The sequence below is a fragment of the Plodia interpunctella genome, chromosome Z (genome assembly GCF_027563975.2).
Source record: "Plodia interpunctella isolate USDA-ARS_2022_Savannah chromosome Z, ilPloInte3.2, whole genome shotgun sequence".
NCBI classification, from domain to species: Eukaryota; Metazoa; Arthropoda; class Insecta; order Lepidoptera; family Pyralidae; genus Plodia; species Plodia interpunctella.
Genome location: NC_071324.2, coordinates 13,316,339 through 13,337,033, shown reverse-complemented (window position 1 = coordinate 13,337,033; position 20,695 = coordinate 13,316,339). Strand labels below are relative to the sequence as shown.

General features: G+C 38.1%; 2 protein-coding genes across 5 annotated transcripts; one reads left to right on the top strand and one right to left on the bottom strand.

Annotated features, from left to right (window-relative positions):
* Nucleotides 1-6,744: 6,744 nt before the first annotated feature.
* Nucleotides 6,745-13,573, top strand: LOC128683185 (uncharacterized protein). The gene is made up of 4 exons (XM_053768500.1): nucleotides 6,745-6,871; nucleotides 7,139-7,200; nucleotides 12,884-13,198; nucleotides 13,446-13,573. The coding sequence occupies exons 1-3, from the start codon at nucleotides 6,854-6,856 to the stop codon at nucleotides 13,167-13,169; spliced, it is 366 nt and encodes a 121-aa protein (XP_053624475.1). The 5' UTR covers nucleotides 6,745-6,853; the 3' UTR covers nucleotides 13,170-13,198; nucleotides 13,446-13,573.
* Nucleotides 13,574-15,093: 1,520 nt separating this feature from the next.
* On the bottom strand, nucleotides 15,094-20,429 carry LOC128683283 (mitochondrial thiamine pyrophosphate carrier-like). Of its 4 annotated transcripts, none has more exons than XM_053768733.2 (7): nucleotides 20,103-20,429; nucleotides 19,475-19,569; nucleotides 18,366-18,561; nucleotides 17,769-17,899; nucleotides 17,106-17,270; nucleotides 16,105-16,200; nucleotides 15,094-15,470 (listed from the first exon to the last, which is right to left on the bottom strand). In XM_053768733.2, the coding sequence occupies exons 1-6, from the start codon at nucleotides 20,334-20,336 to the stop codon at nucleotides 16,131-16,133; spliced, it is 891 nt and encodes a 296-aa protein (XP_053624708.1). In that variant the 5' UTR covers nucleotides 20,337-20,429; the 3' UTR covers nucleotides 15,094-15,470; nucleotides 16,105-16,130. The 4 variants fall into 4 exon arrangements, with proteins under 4 accessions (XP_053624708.1, XP_053624707.1, XP_053624706.1 ...); XM_053768732.2 differs by having other exon boundaries at nucleotides 15,094-15,474; nucleotides 20,103-20,428; XM_053768731.1 differs by having other exon boundaries at nucleotides 17,162-17,270; nucleotides 20,103-20,428.
* Between the last annotated feature and the right edge of the window lie 266 nt (nucleotides 20,430-20,695).

Here is a 20,695-nt window from a genome sequence, read left to right as displayed (position 1 = left end):
ATTGTATGTATATTGACGACATGTAAAACTAAATTAGGTTAAGAGAGACTGGAGTCTGAACAAAGCACTACTTGTATCTCAGTAGGTACATCAACTGTTGCGACGAAGAAGCACATTATGCGGTCTGATTGTTTGTAATGTTGAAAGTAACATTTCACCCTCGCTTAGGTACATTATCGGATAGTTACGCCTTGCCAAATAAAATAAAACTTCGCTTTACTCCTGAGGATGTCCTGGCCCGGCTATGAAGTATGACAGGAGTATTTACTACGGGCACGCCTTTCACCAAGATATAAGCAAGGGTAATTGGTGCACTCGACAGACGGCTAGACAGCAGCTGTCTGTCGAACGCACGATTTACCCACCTTCACCCTGAACGTGTCATCAATGTTAAGGCGGGGAAATACATTTCCTTTCCTTCGGCAGATTCCCAACCGACCAGCCCGAACTTTCGTGACCAAGTTAAGCCAGGGCCTGCTATAGGAGATAGAAGGACACAGTTTCCCCAAAAAACTCGCGTAAGCCTGCGTAATAATTTCTATTTTTAACAGGGTATTGCCAACAAAGCTGCAGTTTATACAAGCAACATTATACTCTGCAATCAATTAATTACATGTTTTTATTGCGTATTTCGGTCAACGCTCCGCTCACATGATAATCTGATTTGATTAGGTACTTACAACTTGCGAAAGTCGGTACAGCAGTACGACACCTCGAGATAAACTGATTTTGACAACAGACTGACGTGCCCCGCGATTGTGCACCCATCCGGGTCTCATCACCCACTTCATCTATTTAATCATCATCAACAGCCATTACATGTCCCCTGCTGGTGCACTGGCCTTCCTTATGGATGTATAATTATACATAATCCTTCCTTATGTATAATTATACATTACAACTATACAATGGGCCTAACACGTGCCTTAAGCCACCACGTTTTTAATTAGGTCCTATTAATCAACGGCAGCACGATACAAGATTGGTCCTTAGATTGTATCGCCGTCCAATGGACGCACACAGAAACGCGCACGATACACCCACAGCTGTAGACAAGTGTTTGTGATCACAACATAAAAATATTTGTCTGCGGCCGGGTGTGGTGACCACTACCACTACGCCACGGAAGTCATCGGGTATTAACTAGGGTCTTATCTTAATATTCTAATTGATTTTATTATTTCCATATTTGCTAATTCGTACTACCTAATAATATTTTTATTTAATTTTTTAGTTTCTCATGTAACTGTTAAATGGATTCACCTGTCACAAGCTGTATCGATACCACAACCATATACTAGACCTAGATATACCATATTTACTTATTACGGAAATCGAACCTATGACCTGTTGCTTGTAGGCCGGCCTGTGGCTTGGAGGCACTTGCAGGCTTGGTCAGTTGCGCCAACGCAACGTATGATGTGTGTGTAAATTTATGTAAATTTAGGTAGGTATTTATCGTTACAAATAAATGGGTGGTGCTTAACCTAAACCTTTGGGTCTTGTTACAGTTTTTGTAAAAAAGTCGTTGATAATTTATACAGGTTTTGCGTATTACCTAAATGTCGACAAACTTTATACATGTTCCTATGAAATGTATCTAACATTTTCAAACAACAAAGAAACAAGATACCACTGAAGCAATTATGTTCATCGCACGGGATAATAAACTCTACTCGGTTCTTCCCTCCCTACTACCACAGACAATACTTATTTTTATCACTTATCAGACTACACACTATTAGGCTATTAGATTAGCCCTTAACAAGGTGGCTTTTTAAATATCAGCCGAGTCAATATGCTCAGCAGCAGACCTACATAAAATAAACCAGTTCCAAAAAATATCGTGAATTACACAATAAATCTATTTCAAAAAAAATATCCGACTACGAATTCCAAAACACCAAACCAAATAAACCAACAAGCAAAAACATTTCGAAAATTTAGTTACCTATATACAGATTTCTTTCGGCATCCAAACCCCCCATTGAAATTTGGTTGCTTTTGAAAAAGTGACTGTTTTTATAAATACCTTCGATGTTTTGGTGAAGGAAAACTTCTCCAGAAATAACCACAACCTGTGTGCCTGCCCACAGACTGGTCTGTGTGCCTGCCCCGTGCTCAGTCGATGCAGCTCCGCTTGCTCCGTGTTCCCGGACCCGCGCGCCCGGCCTTCTAAATCTATGCGTGTTCCGTTGATTTCTTTAATGGCTCCTCCGTACAACGTACAACCTACTAATTCCATGGAAACTTCATACAATTTCTACACATTTCTGCGTTGTCTATCGATGGATGTCAAAATGACGGAGCACGACTGAGCAATGGGGCATGGCTGGAGAGGATGCGACGACTAGCAGCAATAAGTGAATGGTAATCTAATACTAGCTTTAGACATCACACACTCGACAGAAATATTGTTATATTCAGGCTTTATGTGTTCATCAGAGAACTGTCAGTGTGTGTGTTACGACATGTCTCATTAAATAACAGCAGGAAGTCGGCGGCGTGTGAGCGGATCTGATCTGTGTCAATACGAGCTTAGAACGCCTCTTCAGGAGGTCTATCTCTAATGAATATGCAGTACGATGTATTTTTCTGTCAGGCAAATTTTTATGTGAGTTTATTACAAGTAAACACCCTTGAATGGATATTTAAGATATATGAGCAAATCCTATTTTCAGTTTTAATAATTATCTTCAATTTCTCTTTTTACCATTGATCCTGGCTATAAACGTTCCAAACCAGAAAAAAAAAACAAAATTTATTTTGAATACTAATGGGCGCCCCGTTTGGGGCCAAGGCTGTTCTAAGTAGGTAGGTCCTGAAAAGAAAACAGTTGAATACCCAGAACGATTGGTGTCGAGCGTGACTGATTCTTGATAACGGTAGTGGAATGAAACCGGCACTTGCACAAGTCATTGAGCGACATGTTATATAATTGTCGCCGGGGCGCCCTTGACCCTCTCACGTTCGCGAAGTACAGCCCACAGATCGGAATATTTGTTCTGTTATCCCATATCAGTCCGATTTATTGAAAGACCGTGAGTTACGATTTTCCCAACTTCATTTTGGCCCATAAACCAGAGTATGACGCTTTTTTGCTACTATCTTGATTTTTTTCCACAGTAGAGGATTGGAACACAAGACTACACACATAGGTAATATTTTTTAAAGACCTTCCTACACGACGGGATAATAGGGATAAAAATAACTGTACCCACTTCAGGTCGGAGAGGTACCTCTAAGACAGTATTTAAATTATTTAGATAAGGTGGAGGATTAAGGATTAAGGTGTATATGTCTGCCAAATAACTGTTTACTTATTTGTTTTAAAAAGTTTTCTAGAACATATAACCTGTTAGTCATAAAAAAGTTAACATAGTTACTTTAAAGTATGTTTTGTGACTATCACTATATGATATCTATTTGAAATTGACAGGATGAGGAAAGACAGTTTTTTTAACTTATTTATAAGCCTGTAACGGACGGACAGATATGACGAACCTATAGGGGTTCCCGCCTTGTTTACTTCGGCGACCGACTGGTGGCCCTGGCGCGCCCGTGCGTGTGTGTAGGTAGATTGAGATTTATTATTGTTTTGATTTCAACATAACGTTACTGAAATTTACTTACACATTTTGAAATAAGTATGAATTAGTTAATTCATTAATTGGCGTATGAAACGGCGCACTGAGGTACTTACCTGTTACTTACCTGTACTTACCTGTTTTTCCAGAAAATAATATCTATTTTGATGTTATCATTCACCTTCGGAAATCAAGTGTTGTCAGGCAGTAGTCACCATGGGTAGTCGTAGTCACCAATGATGTCGATGAAATACTTATGTAAAGAAATGTGTGCTGTGCATTACTGAGATCACAACTTTAAAACTAAACTAGGTACTGTTACCAATACAAATAGGTAGACAGGTAAGTACAAAGCTTAATTCCCGAGTGAAGCCGGGCGGGCAATATGGCAGTTAGTAGGTATATTGTCAGTACAGTAAGTATAAATATGTATATACTTAGCTATACATATTTATTTACATTTATGGTTTCAAATTAGATTACCTATAGAAAATAAATTCTGTGGGTTTCAAAACGCAGAGCAGCGCGCACGCGCACGCAGCGAGTCTGCGGCAATAGGTCGTATTTCACTGCCGACAGACAAATGAGCGACCGCTGATAAATCGATTTGTCTTTCTTGAACAATCGATTTGTCGATCTTGATGCATGAACATTGCATAGGTAGTTATAGTGTGCTTTTATTTACCGCAATGAAAAACCTGCAATGTATAGCGAATCCGCCAAGGTTTGGCAAACTGTTCGTCGACAGTGGCTGGCATTAGACAATGTTACATGATTCGATTAAGTTTATTTATAAATATAAATTCGAGCAATTTGAATAGGTAAGTCATTAATTAGCACTCGGGTCACCTACTTTTTATCTGTTTCCGATTTGATATTGTATTTACCTTTTACGCAAGTGAAAAAGAAACAATACTATGTAGTGGGTACGTCTGTCATTACCTCAGTTAATAATTAAAAATCATTATATTTTACCAAAACCGCTTGGAAACTGTAAAAGCTATGATATGTAATGTATGTGATATGTAAAGTGTATGTATGATATGTATGATACTGTAAAAATATGATAGGAATTTTTAACTAGTCTGTTTAAATATGATGTATTCAATTACATTCGTTGTATGGATTGGATCGGCGCTGCCAGGCGGAGTCGCGGGCGGAAGCCATGTGTGTTATAGCAATGCAATGCGTTCGGCTGCGCAGTGATGCAACTGCGTCCGAAACGTTTCCTTGTCTAGCGATGTTGTTTATGTTTGAAGGGGATCTCCACTTTGATACAAATTTATGACGATTACACCACTCGGACGTAACTCAAATTAATCAAAGATTTCAATGAAATTACTTACCTATGTCCTAATTAAAACACATACGGTATACAATTTTACATAAAACGCGGCCTTTGATAGTCATAACTCCTGTTTCTGTCTAACGGGGACAAGGACATAATAAACCTGTGTTGTCCTAATTTTATATACCTAGGTACCTAGCTATAAAACTTGCGACCCGTGCCGGTTTCGCTCGGGTAAAACCATAATACAAAAATCCGATCAAGTGCGAGTCGGACTTGCGTGAAGATCTACAAGCGATGAACTTTTATATTTTGTATCATTTACATGCAAAATTTTAGGCTCAGTAATGTCGGGCGTAATCAAGGGGCGTCGCCAGCAATGACAGGCTGCGACAGACAGACACACGAGTACCTAAACCTATAAGATTTGCTTTTTTTATTATTTTTTTTGTACGGAGCCCTAAAAATTTACTTATTTTACTCTAGATGGTTTCCCTGTCTCTGTGCCAAATTTCATTAAAATCTGTCAGCATCCAATTTTTTTCGACTTTATTCGTAGTTATCGTTTTTCAAGGAACCCAAAAAAAATACATATATTTTCTCTTTAAAATACTTTTATAAAGAGAAAAGATATAATAGGTATTTAAGTATATTACTTTCACGAGGTAGACCTTAGGGCGTCTGGAAGTTAGTAGGCTTACACAAACTGACGCATCGTCTCAAACAGAATTCGGTGTTTCGCTCGACGCCGCGCGGTAACACCCTGGTTACGGCACGCGGCGAAACACCGAACTATTATGATTAACTTATTGACAAAGGCTCGTCTTGTTAGTGGTTATTGTTATTTAAGTAAAAAAAAAACACAATGGAATTATTCCAGTGTAATAATAGCAAAATTTATCTTTGGGCTTTTCCATTGCAATATATTCTATTACAGTCATTTGATCAAATGCATCAGCGGCAACTTTGATCGAGTTTTAAAACTTTGCAGGGTGTTTCACAGAGAGGGTGTCGACCCTCTCTGTCGCTGCGGCCGCGATGTCATTACGATCCGTAAATATTTCTTGAGATTACCCGCCTCAAACATACAAACTCACAAAGTCACAGACTCACAAGTGCTTACCTCTTTATAATAATAGTATAGAAGTATAGATACTTCAACTTGATATCGTCACTGAGAAAGAGAGTATTGCTGGACAGATGGAGAGACAGACGGACAACGAAGTCTATGTCTTGGGTGCCTTGAAAACATGAAATTGACGATACTCACGGATAAATGAACACTGCAAATAGGTATTAATAACAAATTACAAGAAAATATACATCGCAAATTAATGCTCAACCACTTCATTCGCAAGGCTCATTTAAATTTAACTTAAACATAATGAACAATCACACGTTGCAGTGATAACTAACGTTCGCGCTGCATTATTGACATGTAAAATGGCTTAACCTCTAAAACGATTAGTGCAATTTATATTAAGTGAAGAAATATTTTGTAGAAATTACACAGTCTCACTCTCACACAAATTGATAATCCATTAAGTAAATCGAGTTTCCTGGATGCATTTTTATTAGGTATAAAATAAAGTACTTAATAATAACGATTCCGACACATGAAGTTGCGTACAAAAAGAATGTAAATTAAAAAGTAGGTATATGTCGGCACTACGCTACTGCACTTGCTATACATAAAATGTTACCGTAATTCCATGCCAGCCTCCGATTTCACCCCACCTGTGCGAGCCCCACCAAATTCAAGAGGCACCTTTCTACCTCCCAGCCCAAACTGATACGACCTTTCTAAGTTTGCCGGGTATTACGGGCTAGTAGGGATGAACTAAGGGGCTCTATTATGCAACTCTTGGACTCGCAGACGATCGAGTATATAAGCTTGTAGATCGTTCAGAAGCAGTAGAAAGTTAGCCAGTCTCACAGACCCGCTGTACCTGAAGTCAGCCCAGCCGAATAACACAAGATGTACGCGAAACTCGCTGTAAGTGTAAACAAAACAATCGGACAATAAAAGAAACTCTGAATTTTCCAATCATGCAGATAATAAAGAATATATAATATACCCAATAGAAATTACTTAATAGAAATTCCGGTCGCGTTAGTCTGTGAGGAGCGCAGCTACATAGGGACAATAAGGCAACAATAACAGATTGTGGTGTGGATAGTTACAGGTTGCTTTTTTGCTGGGGTAGTAAGTGATGATAATTTGGACATATCGTACAGTGAATGAAAACTTTATTATTTTCAGCTCGTCGCTGCCCTGGTCGCTGTGGTGATCTCCTCGCCCGTCCCCGGAGGACATGGACACCAGTGAGTATTCAAGTATTCGTATATTTACATATATATAACATTGATTTGTGAGGCCTTGTGTTCATAGAAGGAAATTCAAAAAGTTCTTAGATCTCGTTTCTCTATAAATTTTGAAATATTAACTTCTGTATGCACTGAAAGTCTTTAAGCGAGGGTCCTATTGCCCAGATATATATATCTCGTTTTAATCTGTTCATTCGTAACTTTTGTTGTCATCATTAATATTCTCATTTCATGCACTTATTTTAACTTATTTAAAACTAACTTCTTCCCGCGGCTTTCGTTCGCGTGAATTTATCTTTCACCCCCCATCATATCATCCCCCATCATTTTGAGGTTGATTGGAAAGAAAACCTATATTTGAACGGGAGTCTTTAATTACAGGAATACCAAGTTTCATGAAATCGGTCTAGCGCTTTAGCCGTGGAAGTGGAACAGACAGACAGACAAAAATACTATTGCATTTATGATATTAGTACCCGTCCCCATTTATAATCACGAATTAGTGTGCTTACTATGTATAGCATAAAACAAATTCGCCCTCCGCGTCTGTCTAAGTTTTAAACCATTTTGATGCAGTTTTTACTGTTATTTAGACGTGCGAAGCCAAATTCAAGAGCTATGTCAAATTGTCATTGACAATGAACTCTGCTCAAACCACAATTCGTGGTTCTTTTGCAGAAAAAAAAGAAGGTCTATTTACATAGCGCTAGTCTAAAAAACGAAAAAAAGTGCATCGATCAGGTCTGTTGTACATTATGCAATGCAGTTCTGCCAAGGCCAGACCATGTCGGTCAGCGTGCACACTCGCGCTGCACGCCATCTCGTCGGCTCGTAACACAAGTTCCGTGACGGTTATTTAGTTTTATCTATTTTCACGGTTTAATTATTTCGCGGTTAATATATAGTTTCACTTATTTGTGCAATTTGTGAATTCACACTATCGATCTACGTATATGTTTAATTTGTAGTAGATAACTATTACAAGTTTTCTATCAAACATATCAAACAAAACGATAAACTACAAGGTACTTATACTTTTGATTGCTAATGTTTCCCCATAAAAATTCACCAATCGGCTTTTGAATGTAGGGAATGTCGAAGATGTCTGTTCTCATTTCACTATTATTTTTTTTAATATTGTATTGCATTATTTCATATATTGTGCGAAACCGGGACCACGCTAAGCGCTGAACATTCGTGATAATTATATTCGTATTCGTGTTAAAAAGATTTTACTCCGTACAACGAAGTATTTACTAAATCCATGTGCACTGCACATACACACAGGCTATGTCATATCCGTAACGATAGGGCATTGTCTATCGGTAAAGTATGTCACATCACAACATACTTATGTAGGTGACCGTAACTTACGAAGTATTCGAATGTAGGTATATCGAAGTATTCTGATTGCCCCGGGTCTTGGATGTGTATCTATTTATATATGTATTTGTTATAAAATATATTATCGTTGAGTTAGTATCCCATAACACAAGTCTCGAACTTACTTTGGGGCTAGCTCAATCTGTGTGATTTGTCCTAATATATTTATATATTTATATTTATTTATTATATTTATCGCTTACACTGGCAGATTGATAGAAAGAATCTGTTTAGATTATAGACCAGTACAGCATTTAACCTAATTCTTACGGGCACAAAAAGCGAGGCTGGCCTAGCACTGGGTCGGGTGAACTTAGAGATTTCGACAAAAGATGGATGGAAAAGACCAGAGACATAGCAAGAGAGTGGGATGGCTTTTGCCTAGCAGTGGGACATGATTAGTTACTCAAAAAAACAGATTAACCTTCTTCGCTGGAGAGGAAGACAAAGCAATGATAAATTAATACTAGACAGACGGTACACACTGGGTAATTTTACCCAACCTCGTTCAAATCTAGGGTAATTATAGAAGATTGCGTTCGAAGAAGACGCTACATTAATTAAGTAGTCTTGAATTAATTAAGCAAGAGCTATAAATACAGCGCGAAGCAACAGTACACAATGTGGGATCGACGCTATTTGAATTGATGTAATACATGTCTCATTGACTCGTACATAGTTGAGGCAAATATAGAAAAACTAAGATAATTTCTCAGCAGCTGACAGGCAAATAATAGCATCCCTAAAAACAGTAACGTCAGGCTGGTGGCCGGTCGTAATATCACAACCGAATCTCCCAAAATATAAAAGTTTATTTCTTACGCTGACTTCAGTCATGATGGTGAAATATGTATAGGATATTGCAATTAGTAATAACATGTTTACTGTAATAGTCGTAAAACCAGTTGGGAAACCGAGCACCGGTTGCACTACTGTTCCGGCAATCGGATTCTCACTACCCTTTAGAGATTCCGTTTCTGACGGAATTTTGGGATAACAATACTCTTTAATTAGTAATAATTCAATAGATCTTTCTCTTTTGACTTTTGTAGTAGTTTGTAGCTTTGGTAAATATCATTTAATTTAGAATATGACGTGAAAAAGTGCCTGTGAAGGCCTAATTTCTGAATAAATGATTTGATTTTGATTTAAACACAAATCCACAGAATTCCGACTTTTTGTGTAACCAAAAACAATTGATATCCAAATGGTCAATTCATTCAAACACTATTTCTTTATATTCTAGATGAGAGACGAGGCGTGGATAACATAATAATGACATAAGCTTAAACATTAAGTAAAATATCAAAACTTTTACAAGTCCGTTGGCATTTACCTCGTGTTGCAAGTGACGGATCGGGTCACTATAGTTGTTATATTACCGAAAGATCGATATTATCGAACTGTTATGAAATACATGACGATATTAATAAAAACAAATTAAATTACAGTCTTTTACTTAATATTATACTAGATTTAATGACTGTAAGCTATATTTATAACACATGCTCTTTGCTTAACAACATATAAATACTTAATAAGTAACGCAATTTAAATAAATGTATGTAAAAAGTTTATCTTTCTGCTAAATATATATCGCTTGACCAATCATAAAGCTGAACAACTCGGCAACGAGACAGCTGCTATGTAATTTATAAATTTTACGTTTCGTGCTCATTTTGTGTTTTGCACATTTTGCTCTAAGGAGTAGATCTAGATTCTAGTGTTGTCAATACGTTATTACCCGGTCTCGCAAGTGTGCGCCTTGGTTTCTTGGAGTATTTGTATAATGTATCTTTTAGTTTTTCCCGAAAGCTGACTAGAAAATGGTTAAGTCCATATTTTGTAATAATTTATTACTTAAAGTTCTGATAAATAAATAAAATATTAATACTGTATGGTTTGAAGTAAGTTACCAATTAAACTTACTTTTACAAATTCATGAAAATATTTTTGAGAGCATAAATTATTTTAAAACATATTATCGACTTGTGTTCTTACCGTTCATCATTCTTTGAGAAATGTCTTTGGATGTACGAGTATGTGAGCCAATTTCTTGTACCCAGGAAGTGTGTGGAATGATACAATCGCCCATACTTCCTCGGACTCCGGTTGCGTCACCCGACCTGGAAGCATCCTAGGGCCTAGCTTCCTCCTTCCAATTTCACTTTATAATGATCTTAATTGCAATTTTGTAGTCGCTGTGGAATGCGCACGCGATAGACTGCAACCCGTTTATATCTAAGGTCGGGGCAAAATATCTGTTCTTCAAAAATCAAAATCAAATCATTTATTCAGAAATTAGGCCTACACAGGCACTTTTTCACGTCAAATTCAAAATTAAATGATATTTACCAAAGCATGTAAAAAATGATATTTACCAAACTACTAGTTCTTTCCGTAACTCCCCATTTCTACTTGTACTGCCATCCACCCCAAAATCCTCGTTTTTAACATTTAAAATCTTGCATATATATCAGAATATACCTACTCACACACATTTTTATCTTGCGGATTTTTTTTGTAAGATAGAAATATAAAAAAATAACCGGTATGGATGATTCTAGATCGGTGGCCTTTGAGTTGTTCCAGATATCTCGAGATGAGTGATGTAACAGAGTAATTGCTCTGCTTTCAACACTGCCCGCTCCGAAACACAGGCCGCGGTTGTACGCAATGGATACACGCCGTCACATGTGACATACAAGTTGACATTTTTTACATGCCAATAAAATGTTGTTGGGCCCTTATCACATTGACCACACGGATTGGATTCCAATAAACGTAACAGCACTACCTGTTTCTACTTAATTATTATTGGTTTAACTTTCATTGAACCAGTTCAAGTAATATTATTTGGCTCTTGTGGAAGCAGAAGCCGGAAGAGTTATAAGTACATAATATATTTGTTTCCTTTCCTTCCATAAGGCTGAGTTACGTAAATGGTTGATTATTTAATACATAATTTCAATTTATTCCACATTTTACATTTTAATCAGTATTACTTTATTAACTAACTGCCACCAAATGTCGTCGAAAACTTTCGTCGGAAGTGGGATACCTACTTAGTCAGATAGAAAACACTGTCACTTTCAACTATAAAAATGATGTAAAAATAAATCTGGATTAAAATAGCGACTCAGGCTATGATGTAACATTCACTAGACTCAGGTCGTTAAACGCATGTCTGAATGAGAGTTCGATACGAAACCGAGCAATTTGGCTAATTCCGTTGGTACAAAATGGATCATTTCCTATCTGCAGAGAAAGTGGATTCATTATGTCTTCTGCATTGCGGATGAAAACAAAACTAATCTAGCGTCTGCGCCGGGTGTCGCTCCAATCGACCTAAGCTAAGCTAAGCTACTTTATTGAGGTTGTGTTTAATACCTTTCATCATCTGATCGATCGTTTTCTGTCCGTCTTGATTAAATTTTCGGCTCAGTATAATAAAACTAGCTTCCGGGATATTTAACATACGGGATTGATTGTAAGATATATAATATATTATATATGATATAGTTCACAGGAACTCGAAGAAGAAGATGGAATATAGAGCTATTTTAACCAATCACATATTTGTATGAAAATCATACTCACAACTCCTGCAGGTTCTCTAGAAAACTAGAAGAGAAATTATTAATACTTATTAAAGAAAAACTATCGCAGCCAATTTTTCTTACAAGTCATAGCTTCAGAACGGCTTCATAGCTTAGCAGCGCTGGTGGAGCAGTGCTCGATGATTATACACCGTGACTAGAGTAACTCCAAATATTCCCAGCCTTATGTCAAGTAGGTTGATGTACAATATGATTTCAATGTAATTTTCCATTCATAACTTCGTGATTAACCACTGAAACTTTATTTTTGTATTGTTTAGATGAATATGCCGTAATTATGTATTGTTTGGATCAATATGCATAGCTTTTGATGTGATGATATTCTCTGATGGTATTATGTAAAAAAATCGTAATCACATAATCTGTTCCATATCGATATCATTTACTTTTTATATATTTGACATTACCAGTACCATGGAATTAGTAGGTTAAGTACCTACTTACACTAATATGTGAACCCATAGATAAAATAAATATATATTAATGTTGTCTATGTGTGAACCCTTTACGGAAACATTTGCGTCTTAGTAGTTTTAGTCGAATCAGCATCTCACTCAGCATCACCAAAAAATTGGGTTTACAAAACTGTCCTATTATTTATTACTATTATTAGTCTCTTTAGATCTTGTTATTATTTATTATCATTTAAATCCAAATAAACAAACTTCCTGTTCCAGTAAGCACGTGACCATCCACGTCCCGTACAAAGTGCACACGATCCACCACCACCACGTCTCCAAGGTGCCGTACCCAGTGCACGTGCCCGTCGTGAAGGAGGTGCAGGTGGTGAAGGAGGTGCCGATCGTGAAGCACGTGCCGGTGCCGGTGGTGAAGCACGTGCCGGTGCCGGTGGTGAAGAAGGAGATCGTGGAGAAGAAGGTCTACGTGCCGGTGCACCATCACGAGGAACACGTCGAGCACCACGGCTGGGAGGGCGAGTCGCTGTCGCACGGCTGGAACTGATTGCTACCTCAAGTGATATTTAGTTTAAGGTGAGGATACCTTTGTTGATTCGAGTCTAAGATATACTATTGAGATAAGAGTTAGAGTGTACTGGTTCCACCGAATGGTTTATTTACTTGTCATTTAAAATTTCAACTTTGCCCAACAAACATACATTTCAAATACTTACCTATATTGACCGACCAACCGAGAGACGGTAAGAACAGAAACAAATGGAGTTTATTATCTGTCGAATTGTTTATTTTGTTAAATAACATATAAATTTGGTTTCCACAGGATAATTTTACAATCATCGAGGCTTCTCACCGCCATCACCGCGTTACCACAATCATCCATCCCACACATGTACATAATAGTTGTAAGAACCAAAGAAAAATAAATGCTGTTTGTAGTCTTTTTATAAATTTGTTTTCTTCTGTTCCGCTAATTCGTAAACCGTACATTACATGACCCACATCTCATATTCTCTTTCGCATTGCAAATAACTCATCTATACTATTATTAGGTATAAAGATGTAAGCGTTTGTGGGTTTGTATGTTTGAGTCAGGTACCTAATCTCCGTTAACGTGTCATGGCTTAACGGCTTAGCGTGTCTTCTGAAGCACGGAGGAGCTAAAAGTAATAAATTTTTGGGCGTCCATTCAATGACCGATCATTGTGAGAGTAATTTACGCCACTATCACAGGTAATCACTGCGCCATCGAACTCCTCAAGATAAAAAACTATTTTTTTAGCTAGTATTGCACCAAGAATGTTCGGCTGACGTCATGATGTCATGGGTTTCACCGCATTGTGATGCGCCGGCGACGACAGCGACGCGTGGGCAAGATACTGAGATACCTATTCGCGCATGCGCTGCTTGCTAAACATGATAGCTATCCTCGTGCCCAGTCAGCGACGATTCTTGACAAGGATGGCCTCACCACCTTTTTATGGTAATCACATTCACAGCAATGCCAAGTTATCTAACATCCATCCATTATGGGACTTTTTTTGACACTGCACAATGTTGTACATAGAATACAATAACTTGGAAAATATATCGACAATGAAACATTTCAATTTAGACATTCCGAGAGTCCGATCAGCTGATCAGCTTAACAGTATGGGAGAGCAGCAAAAATTTACAGAATTATTTGAAATTTTGGTGGTTTCCCCAAGAATAGGAATAGTTTCCGCCACATAGTTTGCAAAACAAAAATACAAATCTTTTCTCTTTATAATATTAGTATGGAAGTATGGATAAATAACTGATACGTACTATAATTATTAAGCCGTTGGCCGTAAAACTGAGCTTGTTTTGACCCGTGGGCTCATCGCTACGACCCACTGACAGACGAGCGCCGGCTCAATAGTACAGTCGGAAAAGCATTTATACAGTAAAAAACAAAGAACAAGAAACGCGTTAAGATAACTAAAATAATGTAGTTTCGGTTTTTGTAATGGTGCTCCCATACAGCATGTTACCAAATGTTGTAATAGGTAACACTTGGTGTCTTGGACATTCCTGTGAAGAATGTGTTTTAGAAAAATGTCAACAAATGTTTTATAACATCTCGTAACGGAGCCCCGACAACGAAATAAGTAGACGTAGCCATTCAATAGTTAGTTGTAATAAGATCTCGCAGGCGAAGCCGCGTGCATCAGCTAATATTATAAAGTCAGTAGTACTACTACTAATCCTAATTCAATTAACAATAGGATGTAATTTTTTGTGTATATGTGTGTGTAGGTATATTATGTTTGTAAAAGAAAAACAAATGTCCCTATATCACTAAAGCTAATTTATGTATCCTAATTTATATGTATAGACGTAAGCATTTGTTATTCAGAAATGCTTCCATCTATAATTTGTCTGTAGCTCATTACGCTATAATTTTTGTTATGCCTTGTTAAACAGAAAAAAGTTAATTCTACCAAATATAAATGTCTAAAATTTATTTAATTCATAAATACATTTAATTCTTAATAAGTATCAAAATAATAAAAAAAAATGTATTAACCCTGCAGTTGCACTCGAAATGAAACATGAATTTGTCTTCAACTTTTCATTTTGCTTTTTTTTAAATAAATCTAGTGCGTTTTCTTGGATACATGATGTAAATAATAATTTAATTGATTAGATAATATTTTCATCAATATCGCGTCGGTATGAACTTTTTGCACAGTCCCTGGAGGCTACAAGTCCATCTCCCGGAGTAAGAAGCACATGATCTCGTAGGTGGTGAACGCCATCACGCTGGTAAGCTGCGCCTTGATCACGGTGATGCCCCAGCCGCGGTACAGCCCCAAGATGCCTTCTTGCTGAAACGATGATCATTACAATTTCAGAGAACCTACTAGCAGGTCTTTGGACACACACCCGTATACAGATCCACCCGCAAGCCATTATTGATCCATCTGCTTGGTGGTCGCTTGTGATCATTATAACACTTTTATCTTTTTATCATCTGCGTTTAGTATATGTTATATGTTATGTATATGTTATTATTTACCACAACTGAGTTTCCTCGAGTGATTCGCGTGTCATATAGTCATTATCTACTTATCTACATTAAATTATGTTTGTTATATGAGAAGTAGTTTTAGTTCGACGATTAAAGATACAATTTAGACGCAACTTGACAGATTTTTGCGCCTGTTTCTTTCATGTGCGCGTTATCCCGGTTTCTTCCTGAAAGAAACCGGGCTTTCCTACCTTTTCGTCTCCACTTCGCGCGGTGGCCGTTGCCAGACCTTTGGCACGTATACATCCTTGACGACCTCAACCAGGTTTGTTTGGGATTGTCCCTTCTGCCAGAGCCAGGCGAGAGTAATTTTCACATGTGAAAGACAAGATGCGTTTGGGGATTTTTCTGGAGGTGACTTTGGTAAAGTAAAGCTTGATATTTAGTAAAAGTACTTAGTTAAATAGATAATCAAAGACGGACTTACCTTAACAGTTTTGTAGATACATTGATTCAGATTCCTACACTTAAACAATTTTCTGGCAGTTGTTGGAATTTTATATTTAGTATTTTGTTGGTGACTCTGAAATCAACAAATGAATGATTTTGAAACTTGTCTAAAATATAAACAAGGTTTCATAAAGCTCCTATCTACTTAAAATTAGCGACACTCACAAATCCACTACCATTCATCAAAATTGTTGGCAAAATGCTGCAGAACTTAATGGCCTGGCCTGGACCTTTACTCATGCCCGTATGCTTACTGATCCAAATTATTGTTTTTCTGCTATTACGACTCAAGCAGGAGAAGGCGTCATCGGGAGCTCACTTGCAGGGAAAATTAAATTTTCAGTCCAACTGATGTTAAGAGTATCTCAACAGCAGCTATGACAATAAATTACTTAGCTTATATTTAGTAGCTTGTCGATTCGAAGCCTCAGGTTTACAAAGACGTTTAATAAGACATAAAGACAGCATTTCGACGATTAACATAAGAAAAGTATATTGCTAACTAGTCAACACTACTCGCAATAGTGTAGCCATTGAATGAATGAAAGCTGTATGTAGTATTTGAATAGCCAGGCATTTAGAATTCAGAGTATGACTCAAAATGTTAAAATCAATGCTTTTACACAACATTGCAGTTGACAGTACCTAATAGCCGCCATTAGGAAAATTGTGATCAGCGGAAGCGAACAGCGTTACGTGATGCTATGCGCAACTAAGTCAATGGGTGACCAAGACATATAATATAGAGGAAGCTCCACGTACGCACGGCTGGATATCTCTTATGTTGAAATTGAAATTGCTGAAGTATATCGGGAATGTCTTGTATTTTGTCGCAACTGGTGCGGTGTTGAAAAGGCAAATAAGTCTCAGACTCATTCAGGAAACCCACGCACAAGAAATGATGACTCGTTTACAAAGTATTTATATGATTACCGCCACCACAAGGCAGAGTAAAATCTTGTAACTTGAAAAATTTACATCAAGACTACATTTGGTAGCAAGAAACGGCGGTGAGATGTTGGAGTGGTACTGACAGCAATCTGCAGCCTCCTCTTCGCCAGGTCGAAGGGATAAGTGGCAGTCTTGGAGAGGAAGCCGGCCGCAGACCCCGCCATCGTGCTAGCCATCAGAATGTGCTCCGGCCTACAATTAATTATATACTTGATACTATGTACTATTTTATGTAAAAGTTTGAGGATGTTGAAAAATATTTATGTACATATTAAGTATCAAATTTTTTTAACATAAATTTTTAAAAGGGGTTAATTTCAAAAGTCGCAAGGTAGCACTAATTTGTAGTTTTCTAAGTATGCCCATTCTTTGTAGCACAGTGCAGCCTGAGACTATTTATCTCAACCTTTTCGAATTAATTTCCATATCTAGCTTATTCCTTTACATAGTTATACTCATCGCACTGCTCGCTCATACACATATTTTTTTCTATCTCCCCTACTGAATCTGATAAGAGATTGAATGATTCATTTGCAATAACAGCTTCATGTAGATTCATTTCCGTGAAAAATTCGAAATACATGAAAACAATGTCAGGTTTGTTTGCAAATTAAAACGTGCAGTAGAAGCCAAGTTGAGTAACAAAATCTCCACAGACATATAAAATTTTCATATTCAAAGCACTCGTACCTATATTTGTTGAAGTCTGAGTGGTCACCGCAGTTCTCGCAGTTGGCCAGGTACCTCTCGTGGAAGAAGTGCAGCAGGAGGGGCTGCAGGTAGCTGAACGTGCCGAAGGAGATGCCCACGGCCGGGCCCATCTGTACGAGCGAGACAGTCATGGTATCAGTAGAAGAAAACAAATATTAACCGTAGGTCAATTTGAAGTATAGAGTTCGTTTTTTTGACAGTGGATCTTGTCTCATCTTTGCGTTTTTCTTTCAGATGCCATTCAAAGTTGTGACGCCACCAAGAACAGGAAATAAATTCGGCCGTTTTTAAAAGTCAACCCTCCTGAGGAATGCTGTTGTTGCCTATAATCAGCTGCCAAGACTGTGCTCCTTAGTTGGCTTGTACGACCTTGACGACGTTTCTATCTGTGGATTGATATGATTACGACGCCAGGAGAGTTGTAATATAGACTGAAATACCGAGATTGAATTAGGAACAAACTTATAAACAAAATCACACGATTTGTTAAATCTATACTTAAATACTAAGCCAGATTCAAATGTCTGGATAAGTAGCAGATATCTTTATTAACCATGCAGATCCCACGGATGCTACCTGCATGAGTGACGCGCTCAGGCCCTCGTAAAAGGCGAACACGCCTCCCGAGCGGTAGACCATGCGCGCGCCGTTTAATATGCCATGGTATTGCTCCTTGACGATCATCTGCCGGACTCGGATCACCTCGATGGGGAGCACCAGCGTGGTGCTGCAGCAGCCAGCGAAAATGCCGCACATGAACAGGACGTACGGCCTGGAGAATGTAAACATATTTTCATATAAGTAACATGATTAGGCAAAGTTTCCTTGCCTGCTAGCGTTGTCTGCTAGTAAGAAATTACAGAAATTCACGTAGGTATGCGGTGCCGCGTATTATCGTTCTATGGGTGTAAAACCTAATATTTTTATACCTATATAAATTAAATATTAATACGAATACGGAATACAAATAAAATACTGTTTCTGATCCATACGCGATTGTATGGAAATAGTCTTTTTAAAGAGGAGTGCGCAATAATTGGTGTATGTATCTACATACATAACTCAAAGATTTCGTTATTTATTATTAAATGTGAAATTGGCAAACGAAGTTTACAATTTGTCGAGCAAAAAAAGCGGCACGGCCGTGCCTTCCTTTTCTCGAAGCAATTCAGAATTCAGGCCAATTTAGATTATATTTTAGTTCAAATAAAGAGTTTATGACTGTGTACTACGAGTATGTTATGCTATTAGAAAAAAAGGGTATTATTAACGCTGCATCCCATGCGGGGTAGACAAGGAAATGTGAAAGAAGTGTGATAAACTCGAAAGTTTAGCTGTATGATGGACCTATTGACGGAATTGTGATTATAAAATATGGTGACGGATAGCCCTTACCTACGTTCCTACAAGCCCACGTTTTGATTCTTAAGGCATAGAGTCATCATATATTTATGGTTTAAACGTGCTATTCGTTCTTCTGCTATCAAACGCCTTTAAATAAACATTAGCAAAAACCAATAGATGCGATTTAACTCCAACGTTAAAGCTAGGACTTTCCAAAGCAGATTGTCGCGTAGTGTTATCGTAGAATACAAACATGGGACTCAGGGCGACTGATACTTTTTACTTTGTTTTTACTACTGGAGCAAAAGGGTTAAGGTAGTTAATTATAAATTTGGCGTTACTGATATGTGGCGCTAGGGTGGAAGGTCCTCATGACGTAGGAGGTTGCCAGCTCGAACGCGTAGAACTGGCTGCTCACCGACAGGATTGAATGCAACTGTAACATCAACCCATCAATAAGTTCTTACGTCGGAGTTACCCGCGTATTATTTAAAAAAATACTTACTTTTTAATTTATGCACAGTATTTTAATAGCGGTACGTTCGGACTTCGCTCGGATAAAACCATGATAATTTATTTCCTACTCAAACCTTCTTCAGAAATCATACTATTGGTGAAAACTGTACAAAAATCCGTCCGGTAGTGTGTAGTTTGAGTGTACCCTTACAGACAGACAGACGCGGCAGGTGGACTTGTAAGGATAAAGCGCCATTGACTTTTTGACCAAACCCAACGGGAATCGCGCCCTTTACACAAGAGGCCAGAAAACCAGTTTCATGTTTTTGTTGATATGTTTTATGTAAACATTTCTTATGTAAAGTTTAAACGCTCACTCCCTTTCTTTAGGTTATTTTGGAACTAAGAAACCTAACCTAACCTAACCTTCCACGCTGTCACAATATGTTCTTTTCCTGTCAGGGTTTTCTTATTTTAAAGTCCAAATCTAATCTCATGATTTCAAAATTTGACCTGTCCAAGGTTGTGTCCAGCCCAGAAGCCGAACACGCCTTCTTCCTTCAAGATCCTCATGGTGGTTGGGAGCCATTGCGACTTGTACGCCTTCTTGGGGTTGGTCTTCTGCAGTTGAGTCCGAAGCTTGATGATGTCGAGGGGTTGCGTGCAGAACCTCGTGAGGACGCCGGACGCGCAGCCGGCGATCAGTTTCGTGTGAGCGTTTATGTCATTCTTCTGGTAGCCAACCATTGACGCATGGCTGCGGGCGCGCCGGGTCAAGGCTGGACATCGTACCGTCCGCTCATGGCAGTTTCCATTTGACGGCAGTCACTGACTCGCACTTGTCAATTTGACATTTTTTTCTCATCAGCTGACATGTCTATGCGCAGCATGTAGTTCAACGGCGAAGGACGAAGGTTTTATATTTTTGACTGTATAACTTGTACTTACTAATTCCATGCTAATTCCATATTATAGACACAGCATGGCCTAGTAGGTACTCCGACGTAGTGCTCATTAAATCCAGGAGACTCAGATATAAAGAACACAAAAATCTATGGTTTTCAATAAGATGGATTGCAAGTGTAAGACCCATGGATTTAATAAGT

Excerpts from the sequence above, each read along its gene's own strand:
- LOC128683283 (XM_053768730.1), bottom strand. The coding sequence starts at position 20,336 with ATGGTTGGCTACCAGAAGAATGACATAAACGCTCACACGAAACTGATC. Across the intron at positions 19,570-20,102 it reads CTGGACACAACCTTGGACAG|TTGCATTCAATCCTGTCGGT; the intron begins GTCAAATTTTGA and ends TTGATGTTACAG. Across the intron at positions 17,900-18,365 it reads TGAGCGCGTCACTCATGCAG|ATGGGCCCGGCCGTGGGCAT; the intron begins GTAGCATCCGTG and ends TCGCTCGTACAG.
- LOC128683185 (XM_053768500.1), top strand. Across the intron at positions 7,201-12,883 it reads CCCGGAGGACATGGACACCA|TAAGCACGTGACCATCCACG; the intron begins GTGAGTATTCAA and ends TTCCTGTTCCAG.